Below are 22,091 nucleotides of genomic sequence, written 5' to 3' on the forward strand. Positions count from 1 at the left end.
TTGTTTAATTGTTTCGTTTTTATTTGATTCGTATTCATACATTTAACATTTAACAATTGTTTCACAGTTCAGCGACATTATTAATTGTAAATAATTAATTTATATTTATTTTAATTCTCTTAATTGTTGTTGTTTTTTTATTGTTATTTAGACTACACACTACACTAACAACGATGTGTAAAAATAAATGTATTTTTATGTAATATTCTTCGTTTCAGTTTCTCTGTGTTGTTGTTTGGTTCAGAACCAACACTTATGGCCAGCGCATAAGAAATTGGTTCCTCTCTAGCTTGGTGATGTTTTCGGTTCCGAAAACACGATAGGTGTGGGTGTGGTTGTGGGTGTGGATGTGGGTGTGGCATCTGGAACAGTTTCTGTCCGTTAGGTAACGAGGTAAAGTGCGCCTTGTTGCGAATCGACACAGTCAACTCCTAGATGGGGGCCCTTCATCAATGCCACGCGAACAGCGAGTGCGAGACGAGCAAATAGCCCGTGGTGACTATAATGCTACCGATCATGATGGGAAAGCCAACTCTGTGGGTGTTAAAGATTTTATCGAGTTAATGGACAGTATTTTTTGAATATCCCTTAATAACCTACTTGAAGAACTGCAGGAAGGTGAACTTGTAGCCATGCTGCTCAGCCACTCCGGCACAGACCACATTGGCAGAGGCTCCAATCAGAGTGCCATTGCCTAGAAGGGGAAAAATACTCGTAAATATAAATCTTCAAAGGTTGAAGACCTCCGAAACTCACCTCCCAAGCAGGCTCCCAAGGCCAGGGCCCAAACTAAAGGCTGCAGGGGCAGATTCAGGGTGCTATTCTGGGCCAATGATATGGTGATCTTCACCATCATCGTGGTCAGTGGAATGTTGTCCACAAAAGCCGAGGCCACAGCAGAAACCTAGCAGTAAATGCAAGTATTTAGTTTAAAATATAAATATTGATACAATTTAAGCTATTTAGTAAGCTAACATAGTGATAAAGTCTTAATAGTTTGCATTTTATATAACACATTTTGTAATCATTTTATTGTTTCCCATTATTAGGTATCTTTTAAGGTATTTTGTACTTTAAGAACTCACCCAAAGTATTATCAAAATGGCCACCATCAGACGCCGATCCTCGCCTACGCCCAGGATAATGCCCTCGGTCATGTTGCCAATCCACTCGATTAGACCCAGCTCCGTCAGAGCCTCCATAAGTATAAATAGAGCTGCAAAAAAGAGCAGCGTTGACCACTCCACACGTGCCAGTATGGCCTCCATGTCCTCGATATCCGCCAGAATAATGAGGAATATGGCACCCAGCAGAGCGGTCCAGCCCAAGGATAATCTTTGCAGTTCCGGAACCGAATGTAGGAAGAACAAACTGATCACAAAAAGCAAAGCAGCCGAGCACTTGATCAGCAGCGGCTTGTTGCGAATGGGGTACTGAAATATTTGAAATTCAATATAAATATGTAAAATAGATATATCTTGATAAATACCCATTACCTTTGCTTGAAGATTTGCCAAGGTTTGCTGGTAATTGGGTGCCGGTTCTATAACCGCCGTCATGCGTTTCTTAAGACTTCTCTTCAAGCGGTTCACTTTCTTCATCAGTGTCTGCCGCACCAGTTCCTCGTCCTTGGAATAGGCCGATAGACTGGCCGCCGCTCGCTTCCACACGTGAATCTCGTGACGCAGTTCCTCCACTTCCGGAGAATCCTTGAACTGCAGATCACTGATGTTGCGGAACTTGAAGCGCAACTGGATATAGGTCTGCACCATTACCAGGAGAACTCCGGGCAACATGTGCAACGTGAAGACAGCGAAGTTGACGCCCTGAAAATTAAGTAATTTATATAATATTTAACTTTGTGAACAAAATGCATACTCTGCTAAATATATAAATATCTTACTAAGGAGTTTAAATATAAAATCAATGTTTAAATTGGTACATTAGTACTATGTGTTTTAAATAAATTACAGTTAAGTTGGATATAAAGTAACTTTAAATTACATTTTTACACATTAAGATCTAATCCAAAAATAAAAAAAAAATAAATAAATATATTATACTTGGAGATTTTAACTGAGATTTTTTGTTTAGTGATTTTAAAGATTCAAAAAAAGCTCAGTTCGCAAGAATATTTTGGGAAAACTCTAGCGGACAAATTAATAATACTCGAAAAGAAGGTAAGACTCACATTTTTGGATATGTAGCTATTCGATGCAATGATGACATTGGGCGGATCCCCCACCGGAGTTAGTGCTCCGCCGATGTTCGAGTAGATGACCATGCACATCAGTATGGGCACCGGATTGAGGCACATGACCTCGCAGAGTCGTATCGTCACCGGGGTCATCAGCAGTACGGTGGTTACGTTGTCCAGGAAGGACGATAGGACCGCTGTGAACAGGCACAGGCAATTGATGAGCGGCCACACATGTCCGTTGGTGATCTTGTAGGCATACACGGCCAGATAGTCAAAGACGCCCGTCTCGGACAGAATGGCCACCAGGATCATCATGCCAAAGAGCAGCAGCAGCGTCTCCACATCGATCCAGCCCATGATGGTGGCCATCGAGGGTCGGGAGTTCAGAGCAGCCAGTATTCCCACCGACAGCGTGGAGGCGATGATGGCGGCAAAGGTTCGATTCACAATCTCCCAGATGATCATCACATACAGTCCGCAGAGGACCACTGCCGCATAGATGACTCCATCCCGCTTGTAGATGGGGGACTCATCCACATTCAGTTGCAATGGCAACTCCCCCTCAATACTGCTGGTGAACTCAAAGCTCAGCTCCGTGCGATTGGATTGCGCCAACCACAAGGGATCGATGGCACTTAGCTCGAAGGTTCGCTGCTTCTTGGTGTCCTGGGTGGCATCGATCAAGTCCGGATAGACCACGTCCAGTTGCCACAACTGGCTGGCATTCTCGATGTAGATCTCCATGCCCTCGCCATCGAAGTAGGTGCGCATCACCTGCACTTGGAGCAGCGGCAGTGGAACGCTCTCGTTGATGGCCAGCTCGTTCTCCTGCAAGCGGAAGGGTCCTCGCAGGCCCAGGCCAATCCTCTGCAGACTGGAGGTGGCAATGGGAAAGACTGAAAAACGGAAGGGGAATCGATCAATATCAATCTTTACAAAAATAATTTTTAATGAATAATGTGTAAAATAAATAAATGATATTCGCATAACAGACGGACATGGCTAGATCGACACTCTGATCAGGAAATATAAAATTGCAATACCCTCTGCAAGGGTGTAAATATAAGGATTATTATCGCACCTCTTGGTGAGCTATTCCTAGGAACACTAATGAGACTCAGCTGATCCACATGCTCGTTGTTGGACATTAGGAAGGCGGTGAAGACGCACCAGACCACCAGCAGGATGGCTATCTTGAACCAGATGAGATACTTTCGGATCTGTAATAGCACATGAATAATGGTAAATATTTCCTCAGATAGTTGGCCCACCAATGTACCCACCAAACTTTTGGCATGCGGTTCGGCCTCGTCGTGCTGATCGTCGTTGTTGTTCTCCAGGTCCCTGGAATGACGGGGAATCACAGAAAACTGGTTGCACTAATTACGTAACTGACAATCGAGAGGCACAGAACTACGAACCTGCCGTCGAGCACCCGCACCTGACCCGCCTCGTTCGTCACATTTATCCCGATCTGTGTGAAGGCCTGGTTGGCCATGGCCGTTTCCTCGTGGTGTCCGTTCTCCACCCGAACTTCCGCCTCCTCCGCTTGCAAGGGATCAACATCTGTGATGGGAATAGATTCATTAAAAAAAAGCCATAGTTAATCAATGCCCGCATTCTGGCTGGTTGACCTAACCCTGTCCCGGAACTGGCAAATATTTGTGCGAAAATTTACTCATTCGCTGCTCGCGAAAGGACAACTGACGGGCAACTGAATTAACTTGGCCCAGCCACGTGTTGGCATTATTTTATTGGCTCAGCCGCACGGTAATCGACTGCAGGCTATAAATACCCATAAATGGCCATGAGCGAGCTGGGGGACACATTCGCCAGCTGACTGATGGCTGCAGACAAGGATGCGCAAAAGGACACATTAGGAAGACGAAGGTTCCGGACACTAAATTTAGCCGTTGGGTTTGGGAATTACTTTTCAACATACTGTTGAATGACGCCCTTTTATTTGAGTTTGATTGAACTTTTTATTGGCAATTTATAAAACTTATTTTACTTTTCAAAAAAATAATAATAATTTTTAACCAATAACCTATATAACCTATCGTTATATATTCATTTTAAATTTTAAATATATTCAAAAATATAGGAAGTCTTGAAGAACAGAGATTTATTTAGTGTAAAAGTAAAGATTTCTCTGACTTGTTATATTTTTATTTTTTCTAAGAATTTACAATATTTTACAGCATGACTTGGATATACTTTTTTTTTTTTGATGTGCCCCTTAATTTAATTTTCAAAATAACAACATATGCCGGAAAACTATGAGAACCTTGCCAGAATTATAATTTGCCAATCCCCAAATAGTGCTTCCATCAAAACAATTGAAGACAAGCTTGGACTTAAGTTTTTGGTATGCAAATCAGGAGAAAACCCGGACATTGTCCAATGTCAATGCCAACGCCGACCCAAATGGCAATAAAAAATACAGCAATAATTACGGCAATAAAAAAGGTAGCAACAGCCAGACATAAAAAATGGAAATTATATGATCCGGGGGGCAGGAGGATGGCCAGAATGCCGCAACTTACCGCCGTGTAAACGTTCGTGCTCCTGGCGAAAGGACGCTAAACTGGGATCCTGACGAATGCGCTCCGGCAGAGTTCGCCAGACCTGTAAGGCACCTTCGGTTACTTCGCTGCATGTGTGTTTGAGCAAGGAGCAGGACGAGATGGGGCAGGATTTTTGTTACACATCGGGGAGCAATGAAACGCACCGCCGAAAAGAAGAAGAAAATAAGCAAAGAATCAAGATTTAATAAGATTACCAGGACTTGTGTTGGAATTTGTTTGTTCAGGTGCGTGGGCGTGGCTCGAGCGCCCTGCCAAAAACATTCAATAAATTTTTTAGCACATCCATATTGATTTTCTCCCTCTATTCGTTTTTATTTCTTTAGCTCGTGCGTGCAACAATTTGTATTTATTTGATTTGACTCTTATAGAGACTTTAAATTTAAGTTGTTTACCCTAAAAGGGTTTCTACAGGGTCTCAGCTTATGCTACATGAAGTGGAAATTCACTTGTGGTTAAGAAAGTGAATGAAAATCTTCTTGGCAAGGAATCTGATTGACAACATATCTGAAATGGCTTTTAGGGAGCTGGCCATAAAATCAGATTTAAGTAAATGTATTTGGCGAGTTAGGTGGCAAAAAAAGGATAAGCAAAAACTGATGGGTATAAATGGAAAAAGGATTTGAAGTCTTAAATCCAATAATAAAATTATAAAAATATCTTGGTTGTCAATTTATGAATAAATTTCATGATTCATTCATAAATGCCTTTGTTCCTATTACTAATGTAGAATATATCATAATGGAGCACCCAAAAGCAACGTTCCGTGCGTCACGTAGCCCACAAGATAACTTAAATTCTAGCAATTCTTATTCTAATTTCCACACAAACTGACCGAAGCAATCTTCAAAATACAGATTTCTTGAATTGCCAAAGAATCGCGGTACCCGAGCTCAATTAAAGCGCAATGCCAGATGCGACATTCAGCCAGCTATATAAGTCAGACTCGCTTTAAGGTCGTTATCAGAGGAAAACTCATCAGACCAAAGAAAGATGTCTATTTGTACTGGCCATAAAATATTGTTTTCAGTTACATTTCCATTTCAAATGCGAGTTTAATGACTCTTTGCCATAATTGCCGGGACCCAAGCAGCTGAGGTCTGTTCGGAGAATTAGATGGGAACTGGGGGAAGGTTCCTCGGTGAAGGCACACTTGGAGTGCATTGGGAATCGCATCACGTGTGCGGGCTAAATAAATGCAATTTGTGCACTTGATTCAAGTGGCCACACAAATCTTAATTCGCTCGGCTTGACTAAATTTACTTAGGCCTGCGTTAGAACGATGAAAAGTGCTCGAAATAAGTCATAAATTATATTTACTTAGGTTTCAATTAGCTCTAACTTGCTGGACGGACGCGATGTAGTCATGTCATAAACAAAAACAAAATCAGAATCAGAAACAAAGACAAGACCGCCAAAGTAATGCTGACACTGATTTTCTTGACCGAACGCACACCGTTGTATTTCTGTTTTTATATAGCGGTCATATAGCAAAACCGACATTTCAGCTTGAACTTGCCTCAATTGGCATACTCAGATTAGACAGTTCTGGTTTTCACAGCTCGTGCATTAGTCATGAGATCAATCAAAGATCTCTCCATGTGATGAGGTGAAATGAAGACAAGTGTCGATGGGTGTGCCAAAGAAAAAGACTTCTGGGAATCCTAATTGAACAAAGCTTGTAGCTCATGTGGGCGTTTTAGTTAGTTGTTTTCAACGAATATCTTAAATTAAGTATTGTTCTATCAGCATTGTCCAATAATCCAATGATCTTCAAAAAGATAAACAAAATTCCTGAATAGCTTCTAGCTTGTTGCCACTGATTAACGTTAACTTCTGCTAATCAAAACATGCCCTTAACATAATTACTTTCAAAAGTAATTGCAATTTTACAAAGTAATGTCTTTGAGAATTTTCCCCTAAGAGGAAAAGAAAAGCAAAGACTCAAGCAGCCGCTGTCTCCTCAACGCAATGATTAAATGATTTTGTTGATGGCTCTTAATACTTTGAACAGCTACTTTATGTCACGGCTTTCATCAGCTGAAGTGAAGACAAGTGTCCGTGTCAAAGATTGATTCACCCGTCAGCCCGCAGTGAAAGGACACCCACAAACACAGGCATATCCTGTATAGGGAACTCGAGCTATCGTTAGCAGGAGCCAAACGAGTTTTTCGCTCGACTGAAGCTCCCGACAATTTGTCGGTTTTTCCTTCGGGTGCTACACAGACAAAAAGCGTTTAATCATTTTTAAAAACAAACCAATTGAAAGATCTACATAGAATTATCAATAGCAATAATTTTACATCCTAAATCTGCTATGAAAACTTTTGTATATTTGTTGATTTTGGAAATAAATTTACTTGTATATATCATTATGTAAGATTCTGTTCCACATTAACAATGTGCAATTTAGTTTGACAGTTTTAAATAGCTCGATTTTTGTGGCAAATGTTTCAATGCCAACTTTTGATCTCATTCATTTCTTTCTCTGTAGCGGAGGTAAATTCATAAAAAAGCGATGACAAGCTGCGTAAGGCTAGAACACAATTGATTTTAAGGCACATACTCGTCGTCGTATGCGTTATCCTCGGAGCTGTTGCCATAGTTGTAGGCCATCCTTGGAGTGGAAACCAAAAAAGTTCAGGGGTCTTGGGATCGGGTATTAAAATGTTACACTCAACAAGTTTATCCGCAAAAAAAAAACGTACTATTACGTAAATTGCATTTACGCACACACACGCGAATTGCTTTAATACGAAAGCCGAGGAAAATATGAATTTTCCTTTGTTAATCGCATATTTTTGCGCCGCTGGGATAATGGGGAAAATTGAGCAAAAGACGGCTCTCTTTAATTAAATAGCGGGATCGCGTTGCCTTGACCACTTGTTGCAGCGCGAATGGCCTTTCAGTTCAACTGCGCTTTTTATTGTCGCGTGCCCTTTTCGGTTTTTTGTATTCTTTAATGCCGTGCCGCCGATCGTGACTCGGATCGGGCGTATATATGCGGTCGAAAGCTGAAGCGGTACTAACTGTCGTCCGCAGTTTTTTACCCTATTTTGTAGGTTTTAATGCAGCCGCACTCGCAGCAGCGTCGCAGTGGCGAAGCAGAGCGCCAAAGAAGAAGGTAAACAAGAGCTCAAATAAAATTTCCTGATATTCACATTCGCTTTCCATCATCATCATCAGTTATCTTGCGCTGACCGCGCTTTGCTCATTATTCGCATTTATGCTTTCTCTGCGGCAACTGCAAGTGCACTCAAAATCCCACAACAAACTCGACCGATCATAACCATCGTTTATACACTTGGAAAAATATTATGTCTTCCACGTGAAACTATTTTTTTTCAAGTTCAAAATCTAGTAAAATATTTTGTAACAAATAAAATGTATACAAAAATAATTTAAAATCACCTTAAATTATATAAAATATTTTTTTGTCGAATAAAAATAGATTTTTGTTTCTTAAATAAAATATATATACATGGAAAAACATTTTTAAGTTTTTAAATGTTTGGATTACTTTTCTTAAGAATTTTTTTTTGTGCAGTTTAACTCAAAAATATAATTTTTCTCCACCTTCCACCCACCCACGACGGGGGTTCACTTTCGGCTCCACCGAGTGCACCCTCTCATTTGCTCAGTGTTTACTTTTCCACTCTCTTCCGTCATTGTTGTTGCTGCCGCTGGCGTTGGCTTATTTGCACTTCTTTCAATTACACTTGATTTATCACATTTGACAGTTGTTCTGCGATGCTTTTGATCTTGCGCTGCGCTACGCTGAGATTTTTAAGGAGTTAAGAACCATAGAACACTTTAAAAAAAACAAGTTATTTTAGATTCCATTTTTAACAGCATAAATTAAATGTGCACGTCATAAATTGATGTTCATCATAAATTAAAAAATCAGCTGATCATAATTTGGCTAAATAAAGGTGTTTCAACACTACTTGTTCTGTTCAACTGGTATATAAATTCGTTAATAAAAAATCCTGTTAAAAATATAATAGTATAATAAATTAAGCAACAGCCATTAGCTAAAAAAATTTCTTTTGATTTTTCAATGAATCAATTACTCAATTCAATTTATTAGAACAAAGAAAACATTTGAAAACATTTCATTGAAACATAAAAAAAAAATAATATACGCTAAAATGCAGTACTTTGATCTGACTTTATATAGTTCCAATTATAAATTCTATTTTAAGCAGCAACCCGATACAATTTTCATCAATTTGTTCCGCTCGTGTTAAACGATTTTATGACACGAGATGAGCTATGAGCTCGCGTCGTTCGCAGTCTATGCTGTACATTATAGGTTTATTCGCAAATTTGGCGAGAAATCAGCTGCTCCGTGGCTCAATTATTCTGTTAAGGAGCGCTGCGAATTATGAAACAGCCGTAGACTGCCTAAATTGAAGGCGTATTCAGGGGATGCTTCGCGAGGCCTTGGAGTTCAAGGGTGCCTTCAATTCGCATGCAAATTTCGTGGGCAACCGTTGAGAAATTGAGCCAAATCCGAACGCGCCCACGTGATGCGAAATTCAAAACGTATTCGTTCTAAATCCCAGTAATTGAAAGGCACCCGAGGGAGCTGGCGCCTGTCAAAACTTTTGGCAGACGCATATCACATAAAACGTAACGTAATGTAACGAGACGAAAAGATTTTGTCGAATATGCAGAAAATATTTGAAGCTTAAAGTATCTACTTTTTTTGGCCAACTCAAATGCTGACTCACTGACGTCACAGGTGTGTGCGCTTGTCAAGTTTGCATAATGCGGCAGGTAATGCAATACTTTCCCCCTCCTAGATTAGAAAATCAAGCCAGCCCAGGGCCACAGTTGCAATCTGACACCGCCAGCCCCTAATGATAGCCATTTTGCAGCTCGGCTAATGAAAAAGGTCTCCAAGCATGAAGAATAATGTACTATATATATATATATGTACTATATATCGCCCGTGTTGACCCAAGCTGCCACAAGTGTTTGCCGTGGCCGAGAGAAATGCAATTTAATTGAAAAGAGAGTCCGAACTCGGGGGTTTCGCATTTCAGAAAGGCGGCCAGCTAACAGCCATGGCATTGAAATCGAAATTGAAACATAAATCGAAGGGAAACCGAAGCACCAGTTGTCGACGTTTAGCGTAATGTGCGCACTTCCAATGGATAATGGCTAATTGCCGATGAGGCACGCCCCGTCTAAGCACAATTGGGTTTTTTAACAGAGTGCCATTCTATCCGTCAATTATTTCGCAATGCATTTTGATAGGTGGAAGGGTAGGCATCACACTCAAAATACAAAAAAAAAAAATTTTAAGTTATATAATTTTGTTGGACATTTAATTGTGAAGAAAACATTTCTTATATTATAATATTTAGCTTACCCAGAAAGGACTAGAAAAACTTCCAAAAAAAACGTTTTTATCTACAGTGCACTTTGTTTTTTGCTGTTGCATGTAAAAGACAAGGCAATTAATTTTAAGTCATTTGCTTCGAACACTTGTGAATTCAATTCAATTCAAATATATTAAATTATTTTTGTTCGTCATCTCTAGATAAATATAAATTTCTAAAAATAACTTCTCAAACTGAAAATATTTTAAAACCATATTAAAGTTCAGGCGTGTGAGTGGCGAAGCAATTGAAAGTGCACGCACTTTTTCCGTTTGACAAATTAAATGAACACGCGCTCATCAAACGGCTTTCCTCTTATGCCGGGATATATATTAAATCAACTCAAACTTGCTTAAGTAAGCCGTACTGACACAGACACTCACGCACACACAGGCAGTCGGGATAGATGTGCCTATATAGGTCATTGTGCGACAATGTTGATAACGAAATTACAGACCCGAAAAAACGTAATTTTATCCAGTCGGTCATTTGGCCGCTTTTTCTTCCATTTTTTTTTCGGCTTCCCGTTTTAACTTTTCTTTTTGTATTTTATGTGCACAGGCCAAAATATTTGTATCGGTTAAATTCTATTTTATGAAAAAAAACCGTTCATTAAATATTTCAAAAAGCATTTAAAAAGTTGTATTTACAATTTTAACTTTAGATTTGCAATAATGAAAATAGAGAAAAGCAATAAAATCCCTAGAAAATATGTCTAAAAGTATGCAATGAAAACATTTACATTTCCTTGCAGAAAAATCTTCTTTTAAACGCTTTTAAAACAGAACATTAAGATCAATATTCCTATTCTATATCTTATAATTTTTATTTAGCACTGATAGTCTTTAACAATCAACATTCTATATCTTAAAACATTAAAAAATTATTATTTTTTGTAAAATTAGTATTTTTGAACTGATAGCCTTTAATAATCAGCACGTTTATTCTCTTGTAATATTATTTTATAATTTAAGCATTTAAAGTACAATTATAAAATCGCATTTTTGGCTTGGTAAGCTTTTCCCTCAGTGCAATCTTCTCCCGTTCCCGTTTCGCTAGTGGGCATGTCATTCATGTGGCGCTTTCACTGCGACACGCTTCATTAAATTCGAGAAAATTGAAAGCCTGAAACCGCTCAGCACTCAGCGTTTGGCGAGTCGCATGTGAGCGACTTTAAGTCTTATTTTTAAATCAGGGTGAGGAGGGAGGTGGTGGCAGCCCTCGATTAGCAAGTTAAATCTTTCGCCGACGGTACGAGTATTTTTCCATTTCGAAAAATATGAGTTAATTAATTGAAAACGCGACTGTGTGCGACGTGGGCTGGGACCCTGGAAGAATATACAGCTGCTCCGCAGAGTGGCAAATGGCACACGTTCTCAATGGGCTCATAGTCACACGTTTCGACGACGCCGCCATAAATCGAACTGTGACTGAGAATGGCCATTTCGCCAGGGGCATGGCTAAGTAGTGGATGGTAGTGGGGTAGAGGGTGGAAAACGAGGAAAGGGAACGGCTTTCATTCCCACACACAAACGGTTCAGCTTGCAGTCGAGTGTCGTATGCAAATTGCTGGTATAGCTGGTATATATTTGCATTTTTAATTTCCACATACTTAAACTTTACTTTGTATTAAACGAGTAAATCAAAATGCAGTTATAGAATATTTTATTTATATACGGGGGCTTTTATTTAGCTTATTAGTATTCAGATTATAGGATGTTTTGTAAAATAATCATTTGTTGGAAAATAATTATTTATAGAAATTGTATGATGCAGTTAAGTCATGTCTGATTGAATTGTTTGTACTTCTTTTTGTCTTATTAGATATGCTATTATTACTGATGTAAAAAGAAACACTCTACACCATTTTTAGTCTTTAAAAGTTACTTTTTACTTATTTTTTAGTGGTATTATATTTAAACACATATATCTATTTCTTTTATAAAAATATACGCATAAAAACCAAAGCAAGCTGCATGTAATTAATTTTTTGACAACTTTAAACAATTTTTTTTGTTACGACCTTTCCTTTGTCTTTCAACTTGGCAAGTGTCAACTGCAGGGCTTTAACCCAAATTTAGCATTAAATGTTTTAATTATTCATGTGCCATGTTTATGGCCCTCGCTGTCGTCGACTTTTACAAGCACACATCCTGGCGGGTTCATAATCACATTGTGAAGAAGCTTAGAATTGGCGACTGAGACTGGGCCAGAATTTGACCTTGGCTGCTTGAACGAGGTCGTCGTCGCAATTCGCATTATGTGAAAGAATTTTTACTTTTGGCTGACCCACATTTGAGGCGGGGTGGCGGTGTTAATGGCTTACTTCAAAACGGCTACCATTTCACAGGGCGGATGAGCGATATGCGCGTACTGAAATTAAGTATACAGCAAGTTGGTTTTGCTCTGGCTGCAAACATTTGTCTATTTCCAAAAAACAACCAGGAAAACCAATTGAAAATTAATGGCAAAATAATTTGCCAGAAAGGAGAAGTCGGTTTTCGGTTTGTTGATTTTCCTGGCGCCCATTTGGACAAACAAATTAATTAGTTTTTGTCTTCATTTTAGCTCACTTCAAAAAAAATAAACGAAAAATGTCGGTCACGTAGCCAGGACACTTTGAGGACCCAAAAGCACGACTCGCTTGGCAGCCCAATTGATGGATGGGTTGATGGATTTTGCTGAATGCCAATACCTGATTCTATGAAATATGCCTGCGAATTTCTTTGCCAATTCATTGAAGTGTTCTATATTGAAATATTAATGGCAGCGGAAGCAGGATTCCCCACATTTGTCCCTTGTTTGCGAGGCAAACGGAAATTAAATGTCTGACATTAATTTCGTTTTTGTTTTTCTCGTTTTGGGCCGACACATGTTGCTGCCATTCAAGGGAAAATTAGACTCGTACACGATTACATGTTTATGTTTATGTTGTGGTCGAGACGGACACCGGAACTGCCTTCTATCCTGTCTGTTCCAATCTCCTGCGAAGTTAAAGGCACGTGCCCTTGCCTGAGACATAAGAAACCCATATAAACATATAAATATACGAGTATGGGAATCCGGCATTAGCAGATGTTCGGCTAAACATGATTCGGCTCATGAACTTTGGCATCTTTGCCCGAAAATCGCAATCTTGTAATGGGAAAGGTTAAAGGAACACTTCGACTGAATAAAACTCATACCAGCTCGTAACCATAACAAAAATCTGTACTTTAAAAGACTAAATGTAGGGACAAATTCGACTATAAAATGCTTGACTTCACAAATGACATCTTTAAACTACATTAACTTCAAATAGAATCAAAAAATTTAAAATATGAAGATCCGAAGTTGAAATAATTGAATTAAATTAAATTGTATTTCTTTTGACTGTAGCAACAATTGCTTTCATTTCTTTGATTATAAGCAGCTTCTCACACATTATTTATTTAATAAAATGGTTCAATTAGTTTTTAGGTTTATTTATAAGCTGCTTTTAGTTTTTTCTGTATATAATCCCATTGATGTTTAATGTCACGTTTTACCTTTTAACTTAAATAAAAACCTATTGTTTTTAATAGGATTAAAGCAATTTCGTGGATTGCTTCTCAAAATTCTAAATAAATAGTCAGATACTTATCAAGAATATTAATTTTTGTTGTCGTTAACTCGGACAAATTAATAGTCAGCTAAAAATGCTTTTTATTGAAACGTTGCTTCTGTGATTTACTTGTTAAAATTGCTGAGCTTAAAATGACAACGTTTTAAACCCTTTTAAATGGTGAATGAACTAATTAAGTTGAAATGTTATTTATTTATATTTCTCTTTTGAATTGTTGCATTTTATCAGCTTAAAATGATAACGTTAAAAGCCCTCATAAATAATTAATAATTATTTATAAATTTATTTTTATTTACTTGGCTAAAGGAAAATATATGATATATGATACATTTAAAATCGGCTTTAAGTCCTAGTTCGTTTTGCTTTCTAACTTACTTTGGCTGTGGGAATCTGTCGCTCTTGGTGGACGCCTGTCGGTGGGGCCACAGGCGCTTGGTCACCTTCACCCGCATCTTGAATGGCCAGATGTTCTTGCGTTTCTTGTGGATGCTGGGTACCCTGCCACTGCCACAGCCACTGCCACGTCCACTGTGGCGCCGCGATATCGAAGATGCGGCACTGTGACCCACTGTGCCGGTGTCCGTCGTCTTGCTGCTGATGTTGCTGTTGTTGTTGTTGTTGTTGTTGCGGGGTTGTTGGGTGGCAGTGGTCGGGGGCGGGGTATTGGGCGCAGCGTGAACCCGAACTGGAGCAATTTTGACCGAATTCGGGAGCGTGTTAAATTAATTAAGCCGCAGATGTCTAGACCCGATTTTGACTTCAACTCTCAGCGTTTGATTTGTTTGAACCCTTATCTATTAATACTAATTATTATCGCAAATCACAAGAATTTATTGGGTTTGGGTTTAGGCCTTTCTCTTGTACATCTTGATGTAGTATAGGCTTTTGTGCCTTCGCTTCATATAAACGAATCACGCATACGCAGTGTTGGCTTCTAGTAGTAAATAAATTGATAAATACAAAACAGCTGCCTGCCACAAAAGTTCATGGTTGCGTCACGCAGAAGTGGGATTAATTATTAAGGGTCCAGAGTGACGAAAATAGTCGCCTGACAGACATGGCTCAACCGAAGCCTAATTGGGAATCAATATTCATTTAGTTTGCTCATGGCCTCATTTCATCTATCAACCAAATCAGTTGGCACATCAAAAAGCTTAATCGAAAGGGACAAGGGATGATCACGTACGTCATCGTCTGCGGTTCATGGAGCACGTTCCATCGGTTGATTTCCGATGTGTTCACTATATATCTGCGTATTAAGTTCTATTTAATAATGGTGTTTGCTGCTAATTAGTAGGAGTGCGCTTTCATACATTAAACAATTTAGAAAGGGCGCCTAATTAAAAACCCGGCCCAAACACATTTCAAATTATGGCAAGCCATCTGGGGGATTTGGCCAAAATACGGGTCAAATGCAAAACAGACACGTGGCAAGGTCTCATTTGGTTGAATGTTTTACGCCAAAAAAACATAAAATGGTGCCGAAAATATACTGTGCGTTAAGCGGAAATTGCCTTCAAAGATATGTCATCGTTAAGGGGCGGGAAATTTATTTATTTGGCAAAAAATAAGTGTGTGCTGTTACATAAATGTGTCAACAAGGTGGAGAAGCCATCTATCTATTTTATATGTTGAGAATGGGAAATAAATAGATATTAAATAAAACTCCTGTCCTTTCTTCTGGTATTTTTGTTATTTGTGAAATAAAACATATACAAAAACAGACAAAAATTAATTTCTATGTCTTTTGTTATTTTGAATTTTGTTCAAATATTTTTTAAATTGTCTTTACTTTTGTATGACAATGTAGGCATTCACTGATTTTTCACATGACAGTAAAATGTATTCTCATATTATGTGTTCCTAATCACTAGTTGTTTTCAATCAATTATAGTTATGCATTCAGAACTCCAATACAATCCAACCCGAGTGTTTAATTTACAGACTTTTCAATGTTTTGGCAGTAAAACTTTTCGTATCCTGGCTGACGGACCGTTGGCAAATTAACGCCACAAAAGTTTGGGGCTTTAAAAAGCCTAAAGCAATCAGTTAAAATTTATTTGAGTTTTCCTTAGAAGCCATTTTTGTTGGCTCCAGCTCATAAATGTTGTATTGCCTTTGAGGCAGGGAAAAAATGTTAGATAGGATGTGTTGCGTTGGGACACGCACATCTAGACTGGTATAAATATTTAAAATGAATGTCAAGAAAAGTTTGCAAAGCTTTAAAAACAAATATGAAAGACAGACACGTATGGGTCTGCGTTTTTGTGTTGCCTACTTTTGTGGGGGCTCTTCTAAATTATTATCTGTTTCCGTTTCCGTTTACATTTTCATTTGCCAGTTCGATGATGTTATACTGATGAATCAATTTGTCCTACTAAGAATATTACTTATTTGCGTGGCCTGTCAGTGGTCAATTATTGATTGGGTTGGGCCACAAGGTGCGACCCCGAATGTCATCCATAAATTATGAAATATTTGCCAACCACTGATAGCCCCTATTTCCATGAAGGACCTGCTCACATGCCATCGCCTTTGAATGTTTAATCATGATTTTGTAAACACCAGATGGAGTTGTTCCCACTTAGAACTTGTGGTTGAATCCTGGAGAATCCTTGTGTATACGCATTGCGGTCACCAGACGCTAGCCAATTACTCAGAAAGTCAGAAGCAGAAGCAGACTAATTACCAACGCTTAATGCAAAGAAATTGCTCTTTCTGTCTGTTTTGGGCTCGCCTAATGAGTAAAATTATCTTGAGGTAATATGAAACTGGAAACTGGATGGGTCCAAATGCCCGTGGAACAAAGAAAAAATTTCCATAATTAAATGTGCTTTTATCTCTTGTTCATCTTTCCCTGCTGCAGCCACACAACCCTGAACTTTTAGACAGTTTATGATTATTTCTTTCTAAACGATAAGCTCACTTAAGGTTTTTTCTTTTTTGTGCGCTTTATTTGTACACTTAGTTATTTGACTATTATATATTTGAATCTCTATTGTTTGCCACTCGAACGCGATTGCCGAACAAACAAAGTCGCACGTCCGTTTCAAGCGAAAGTTGTAAACTGAATAAGTCTGCGGACTCAGCGCCGCGTTCCTAGTTATTTCAGCCGGTTACTGGCGATTCCGATGCCAAAGCCGATGCTTCTGCCGATGCTAAAGCCGTATAGCTATACCTACTGATACCGATACTGGTGTTACTGCTTCGTGCGTCGCCGATGTCGCAGCTGTTTTCGGTTGAATGGCGCATTGAAAGCACCGCCGGCAATTGAATGGAACACGACGTTTTCAATAGCTGTTGAATGCCTCTGTTTTTGGGGAATGCCTCCGTTGCCGCTGGAATTGGTCGTATTCCAATGGCCAACAACTTGAACTTGGTTTTGGCCCGTTCGGATTTTAAAAGCAGCTAAGCTAGCTTATTTGTTTACTTGTTCAAGAACATGGTCACTTTCTTCACCAAATTAATAAAAAATTTATTTTAATCATGGTTTAAATAAATTAATGAAAAACTTTTAAAATTTAAAAAAAAATAACATTTATTTTTAATTTTAAATTGATTTTTCTAGTTCTTACATCTTTAAACCAAATTACAAAACTTTAAATTACTTTACTGTATATTAAGATTTGTAAGTTTTTTATTTTATTTTATTTTTATTTTATTTTTTTTTTTTTGTATTTTGTATTTTTATTTTTAACTTTAATATTATTTCTTTGAGTATTGCATGAACATTTTCATGCATGTAAATGTGAAACAATAACTTCCCTTGGGACACTAATTATTACAATTATTTTTTTAATGTACGCCATTTATATAAAGCAATTCAAAATAATGTTGACCTACATATATACCAAAACCTACTTTATTTTCAGACTAAAGACTGATACATTTTTTCTGATTCAGACTTTATTTAACATTTCAATCAACTCGTCTAATTAATTGTTTACTTCAAATGAAGCTTGCTAATTGAAGCATCAGAATATAATATAATTGCTTTCGCAAAATCATCCACCAGCAACAAGTCGAGCAATTAGTACTAATTTAAGACACTTGTCAAAAAACCTAAAAATAGTTAGGTAAATGGCAATAAAGTAAGTCGAGAATCTCGTCGAAAGCTTTCGAGACTTCCTCAAAACGAAAGTGAAATCTGCAAAACAAAAAAAAAACAGCTTTATCAAATTTAAGGCCGACCGCTGGTTTATTTATAGGCCAAAGATGATAAATCCCAGTGAAGCTTCCAATTCCGACTATATAGACGGCCCACGCGCGCTCTGATTTGCATGAGTTTGTGTGCCACATTTTCTGTATGGGCAGACAAAAGGCGAATTTATCAAACGGGCCATGCAAACAGCTTCTGACGAGAAGCCCCATCTCAATTTTCTCGAATTCGGTTCGCAATCCCGAACTTATACCTTATACCCATGCCACTGACAATGAAACGGCAGGCAAACACACTCCAAGGAGCACAAAAGTGAACTCGTGTGTATATTAGTTCTCGTCACGGACAGTTTGACATTTGAGCGGCTTTAAAGACTAATATTTACGCTCTTTTATTTTGCAATTTTCCTCACCCACATGATAATAATAATTCTGATGAACAGCTAGGTTCGGAGTGAGGCGCAATAGGTGTGCTCTCTGTGTTCTTTTTTCCAATAACAATTGTGTCTTGTCTCAAGGCTGCTACGGTTTATCCATCTGAACGATAAGGGGATTGGGTGACGCCAACATGAGATTATATGGGTTAAGTCTTATTACATTTTTATGGAGATATTAGTCTCAGCTGGGTAGGAATTTAAATCTATTATAGTATTTTTAATTGTTTAAACAACGTGTCTAAAATGAGTAAAAAAAAATTCAATATTTCAATTTTTATTTAATTTAAACACAAATAATACCAAGCCCAATATGCACACCAAGCTTATAAAATAATCTTAATTTTAAAATAGCCAATTACAATTTAATAACCCTTTGAAAAAGGCCAAAAAACTTAGCCACCGCTAAGCTATTATTAAGTAAATCCCATATAATAATAACAACTTATACATAATTTATTTCCACTCAATTGTGCCACCAAGGTTGGCCCCCAAAAAAATAGACATCGACACTTAGACTACAATATGCAAGCCGGAACTTTTACAACCCCTAAGCTCATCCCTTGGCAACAGAAAAGTATTTACAGTTTGTCGGAAAATTGTGAGTGGAACCCCTCATGTACTGGCATAGGTATCGGGTCCTCCTTTCACTACCGAAACTATGACGAGTTTCCGCAAACAACACACATGTGGCCCACCGCCGACCGACTTACACTGAGTTCATGTCATCATGGCACCACCAAACTTGGGTTTGATGTTCCTGGAGGGATCACGTGGTTATTTGTGGCTGAAAAACTTTTCTAATGTACCACAGAAGGTCGAAATTAATGGCCAGTCACATCAAAGTGTTCATGTGTCAATGCCAAGGCCGATAGACAGCCTTCAACTTTTCACTCTTAACCCTTTTCTGTATATCTATTTCAACTTTCACTTTGATAAGGCCAACTGATGACCATAAGCTATTGGAAAACATAGCCATTATAAAAGTGTCAATTAACTACAGCCTATTTGCATTCATTAATTCATAGTTTCTAGAATTTCTCAAGACTTACTGGAGACAACGAAAGCCCAGTTTGTGCTCATGAAAAATAATTATGTAAATAATAACAAGTGCTTATATAACTAGGTTTGCATCAGGTTTGTTTGTCAACAATATGCTAAAAGGTAACAGGGTATCTCAGAAAGTATTAATATATTAGAAATACATTTTTTCTTTTATTCTTACAAACTTTTTTAAATATTTTCAATGCTTACAAGTTTAGAGGATTTGGGTTTTATAAATAAATCAAATTAATAAATAGTTACTTATTTCTAAAAGCTTAGAGGCACCCTGTATAGTTAAAAATACACTCTCTATAACAACCAGGCATAACTGCGTTATAATCCAGAGAACTCAGTGATTTACAATCTCAAGTTTTCCCTCTAATGGTTAATTAACAAGGCGGAACTTTTAATTGAAGTCCAACTGTGTATGTAATTCTCATTACACTAGCTTTCCACTCCACTGATAACGCTTAGCCATTTGTGTGGGAGTGTGTGCATTAATTTGACTACGACACTTGTTTGTGGCGCCATTATTTATGGACCAGATGAGAGAGGGAAAATAGCTCGAATGTCTTAGTATCACGAACAGCTGCGGAGTCTGCTGAATCACATATTTGCCAACGGAAATCAAGCACTATAAATATAATGCAAAGCAAGTCAATATTAATTCCCCATTGTTTATAAATAATATTTTCTCAGTTTCTTTGTACTTAGGTATTACATTATAAACAAGCTTGATATATCCAATGCTAGTTCCCAGAAGCGAAATGCTTAAACAAAAGATTGGCTTAAGCTGGAAATGTGTTTTTGCCAACTATTCTTGGAATTATTCACTCAAAGTCTGAAAGCTTGTGATCAACAAAGGCTGAATGGCATTCAGTAGCTTATTGTGGTTACCTTAGCCATTTTGTAAAAACAACAAACTTAGCAGGAAAGCTTAGCCGCAGAAAGATTTCCTAACAAAACAAAAACAAGATTTATTTTAAATCGGAATTAACTTCCATTTGAGTTTCTGGAAAAAATGTATATAAAGGGATAAACCCTAAAAAACCACATCCATTACTCAGCTGGGTATCTAACATACAGATGTTAGAAAAATAGTTAAAGTGGACAATGTAGTAGTCACAACATTTTAGCAGGCAACTTTACATTTAAAAGTTAATTTTATATATTTTTTTTAAGTTTCTTAAAGCTAAATGCTTATAGAGGATATTTTCTTAAAAAAATTTATAAACCAATTAAAAATATTTTTATAAAACTATAAGTTTTCTGAACACCCCTGTTATTTTAAGCACAAGTGTTATATGCCATATATTTATCATTATACATACATTAATGTTCTTACAAGGAATTCGAGATTTAAGTCTGATCAATATCAATAAACAAATAAATTGTAATCAATATCAATGGGAAACATCTGTTGTGGTTCCCAGCGGCTTAAAATCCATAAAATGTACACAAATTGATTTCTTAAAAAAAAAAACCAGAACACAAACAAAAGCGACCGATGGACCGTTGTTAAGGAGCTTAGCGAGACATTCAAAAGAAAAGTTTTGGGGCCACCTTCTCCTCGACCACAATTAAATGTCAGGCTAATGAGAAAACGGAACCAAACAAATAAACAACAGAAACTTTGACTGGCAGTGGCACCCCCGGGCGTATACTTTATATAGAAAAAAGCTGATGCGAATGGGCCACCCGGGGCGTATACTTGATGTGCCTGACTTACCATTTGCTTCGATGCTTGGCATTCAGATGCAACCAACTGATGATCTCCTGCAGCTTGGATTGTCGCTCCTCATCTTCATCCTGGTCATCGTCGTCATCTCCCGGCTGCAAGTGATACGGATCCTGACTGTGGTCGGTTATCATAAAGGTGGGCTTGCTATATCCATAGGGCGATGTCATTTTAATTTGCACACCCAAAAAACAGCACAATTTTCGCGAATTTCGTTCACTTGTCACATCTTTGTTGGCCTTCGGGGCGCGACGACAAGGGCAGACTGCTAAGTCTAAGCCAATTTCCAATTTTCACTTTATTCCTTGGCGCAAATTAATTAAAATTCAGTCAGTCGCTGGGACGGACTTTCCCTCTCGCGGCTGCCATAAAACTGCTGGCAGTCTCCTCACCACATGGCGGAAGAGTCAGGTCACCTCCTCCATTCCCTCGTGGCCATTTGTTTGAGAACTTAAAATACAATTTACCTATGGAACGAGCGCTGTGGAAAGCGGGGAAAGCGCAGCAGCAGCAGAGCAAATAAACACCAACAACCACCCGAGAAAATCCCTTGTTGCTATTCTATTTTGTCTTGTGCTCGTTTATTGACCAGCGTTTGTCTTTCTATATACTAAATACACTGGGTCTTATATGCAAAGCACTCTCATACGCGGATATTCTGGTCAACATTGAACTTGGCAATGGTCAGACTCAAGAATTATTTATGGTTGTTTATGTTTTCTTCCTAGGTGCATTTTGGAATAAGTGCAAAAATAGGAAAATTATGAAATTAGGGTTTCTAAAATACTAAAGAGAGGCAAAGCAAGAAATCTCGGAACATTCACTATTTATCGCCTGATTAATTTTTACAATTTCCCCACTTTGACCTCAAACAATAAAATCTAAAATTAGTGAATTTTACACGACACTACAGATGCTGCCTTGAGAGGCCCCCGAAA

General features: G+C 38.1%; 1 protein-coding gene across 3 annotated transcripts; it reads right to left on the reverse strand.

Moving 5' to 3' along the window:
- On the reverse strand, positions 1–21,528 carry LOC108138876 (P protein). 3 transcript variants are annotated; one of them, XM_017261404.2, is made up of 12 exons: positions 16,706–16,855; positions 14,155–14,713; positions 4,747–4,853; positions 3,622–3,766; positions 3,484–3,544; positions 3,282–3,420; positions 2,192–3,096; positions 1,497–1,826; positions 1,086–1,433; positions 757–904; positions 601–694; positions 1–534 (listed from the first exon to the last, which is right to left on the reverse strand). In XM_017261404.2, exons 2-12 carry the CDS (start codon positions 14,229–14,231, stop codon positions 450–452), a joined length of 2,439 nt encoding a protein of 812 aa, XP_017116893.1. In that variant the 5' UTR covers positions 14,232–14,713; positions 16,706–16,855; the 3' UTR covers positions 1–449. The 3 variants fall into 3 exon arrangements, with proteins under 3 accessions (XP_017116893.1, XP_017116891.1, XP_017116894.1); XM_017261402.2 differs by lacking the exons at positions 14,155–14,713; positions 16,706–16,855 and adding an exon at positions 21,145–21,528; XM_017261405.2 differs by lacking the exons at positions 14,155–14,713; positions 16,706–16,855 and adding an exon at positions 7,352–7,813.
- Positions 21,529–22,091: the final 563 nt, after the last annotated feature.

This window comes from Drosophila elegans, unplaced genomic scaffold, assembly GCF_018152505.1.
Source record: "Drosophila elegans isolate 14027-0461.03 unplaced genomic scaffold, ASM1815250v1 contig_814, whole genome shotgun sequence".
NCBI classification, from domain to species: Eukaryota; Metazoa; Arthropoda; class Insecta; order Diptera; family Drosophilidae; genus Drosophila; species Drosophila elegans.

Coding starts and splice junctions, on each gene's coding strand:
- LOC108138876 (XM_017261402.2), bottom strand. CDS start 21,323: ATGACATCGCCCTATGGATATAGCAAGCCCACCTTTATGATAACCGAC. Junction 3,545..3,621: donor GTGCGGGTGCTCGACGGCAG/GTTCGTAGTTCT, acceptor CCGTCATTCCAG/GGACCTGGAGAACAACAACG. Junction 3,097..3,281: donor TAGGAATAGCTCACCAAGAG/GTGCGATAATAA, acceptor TCCGTTTTTCAG/TCTTTCCCATTGCCACCTCC.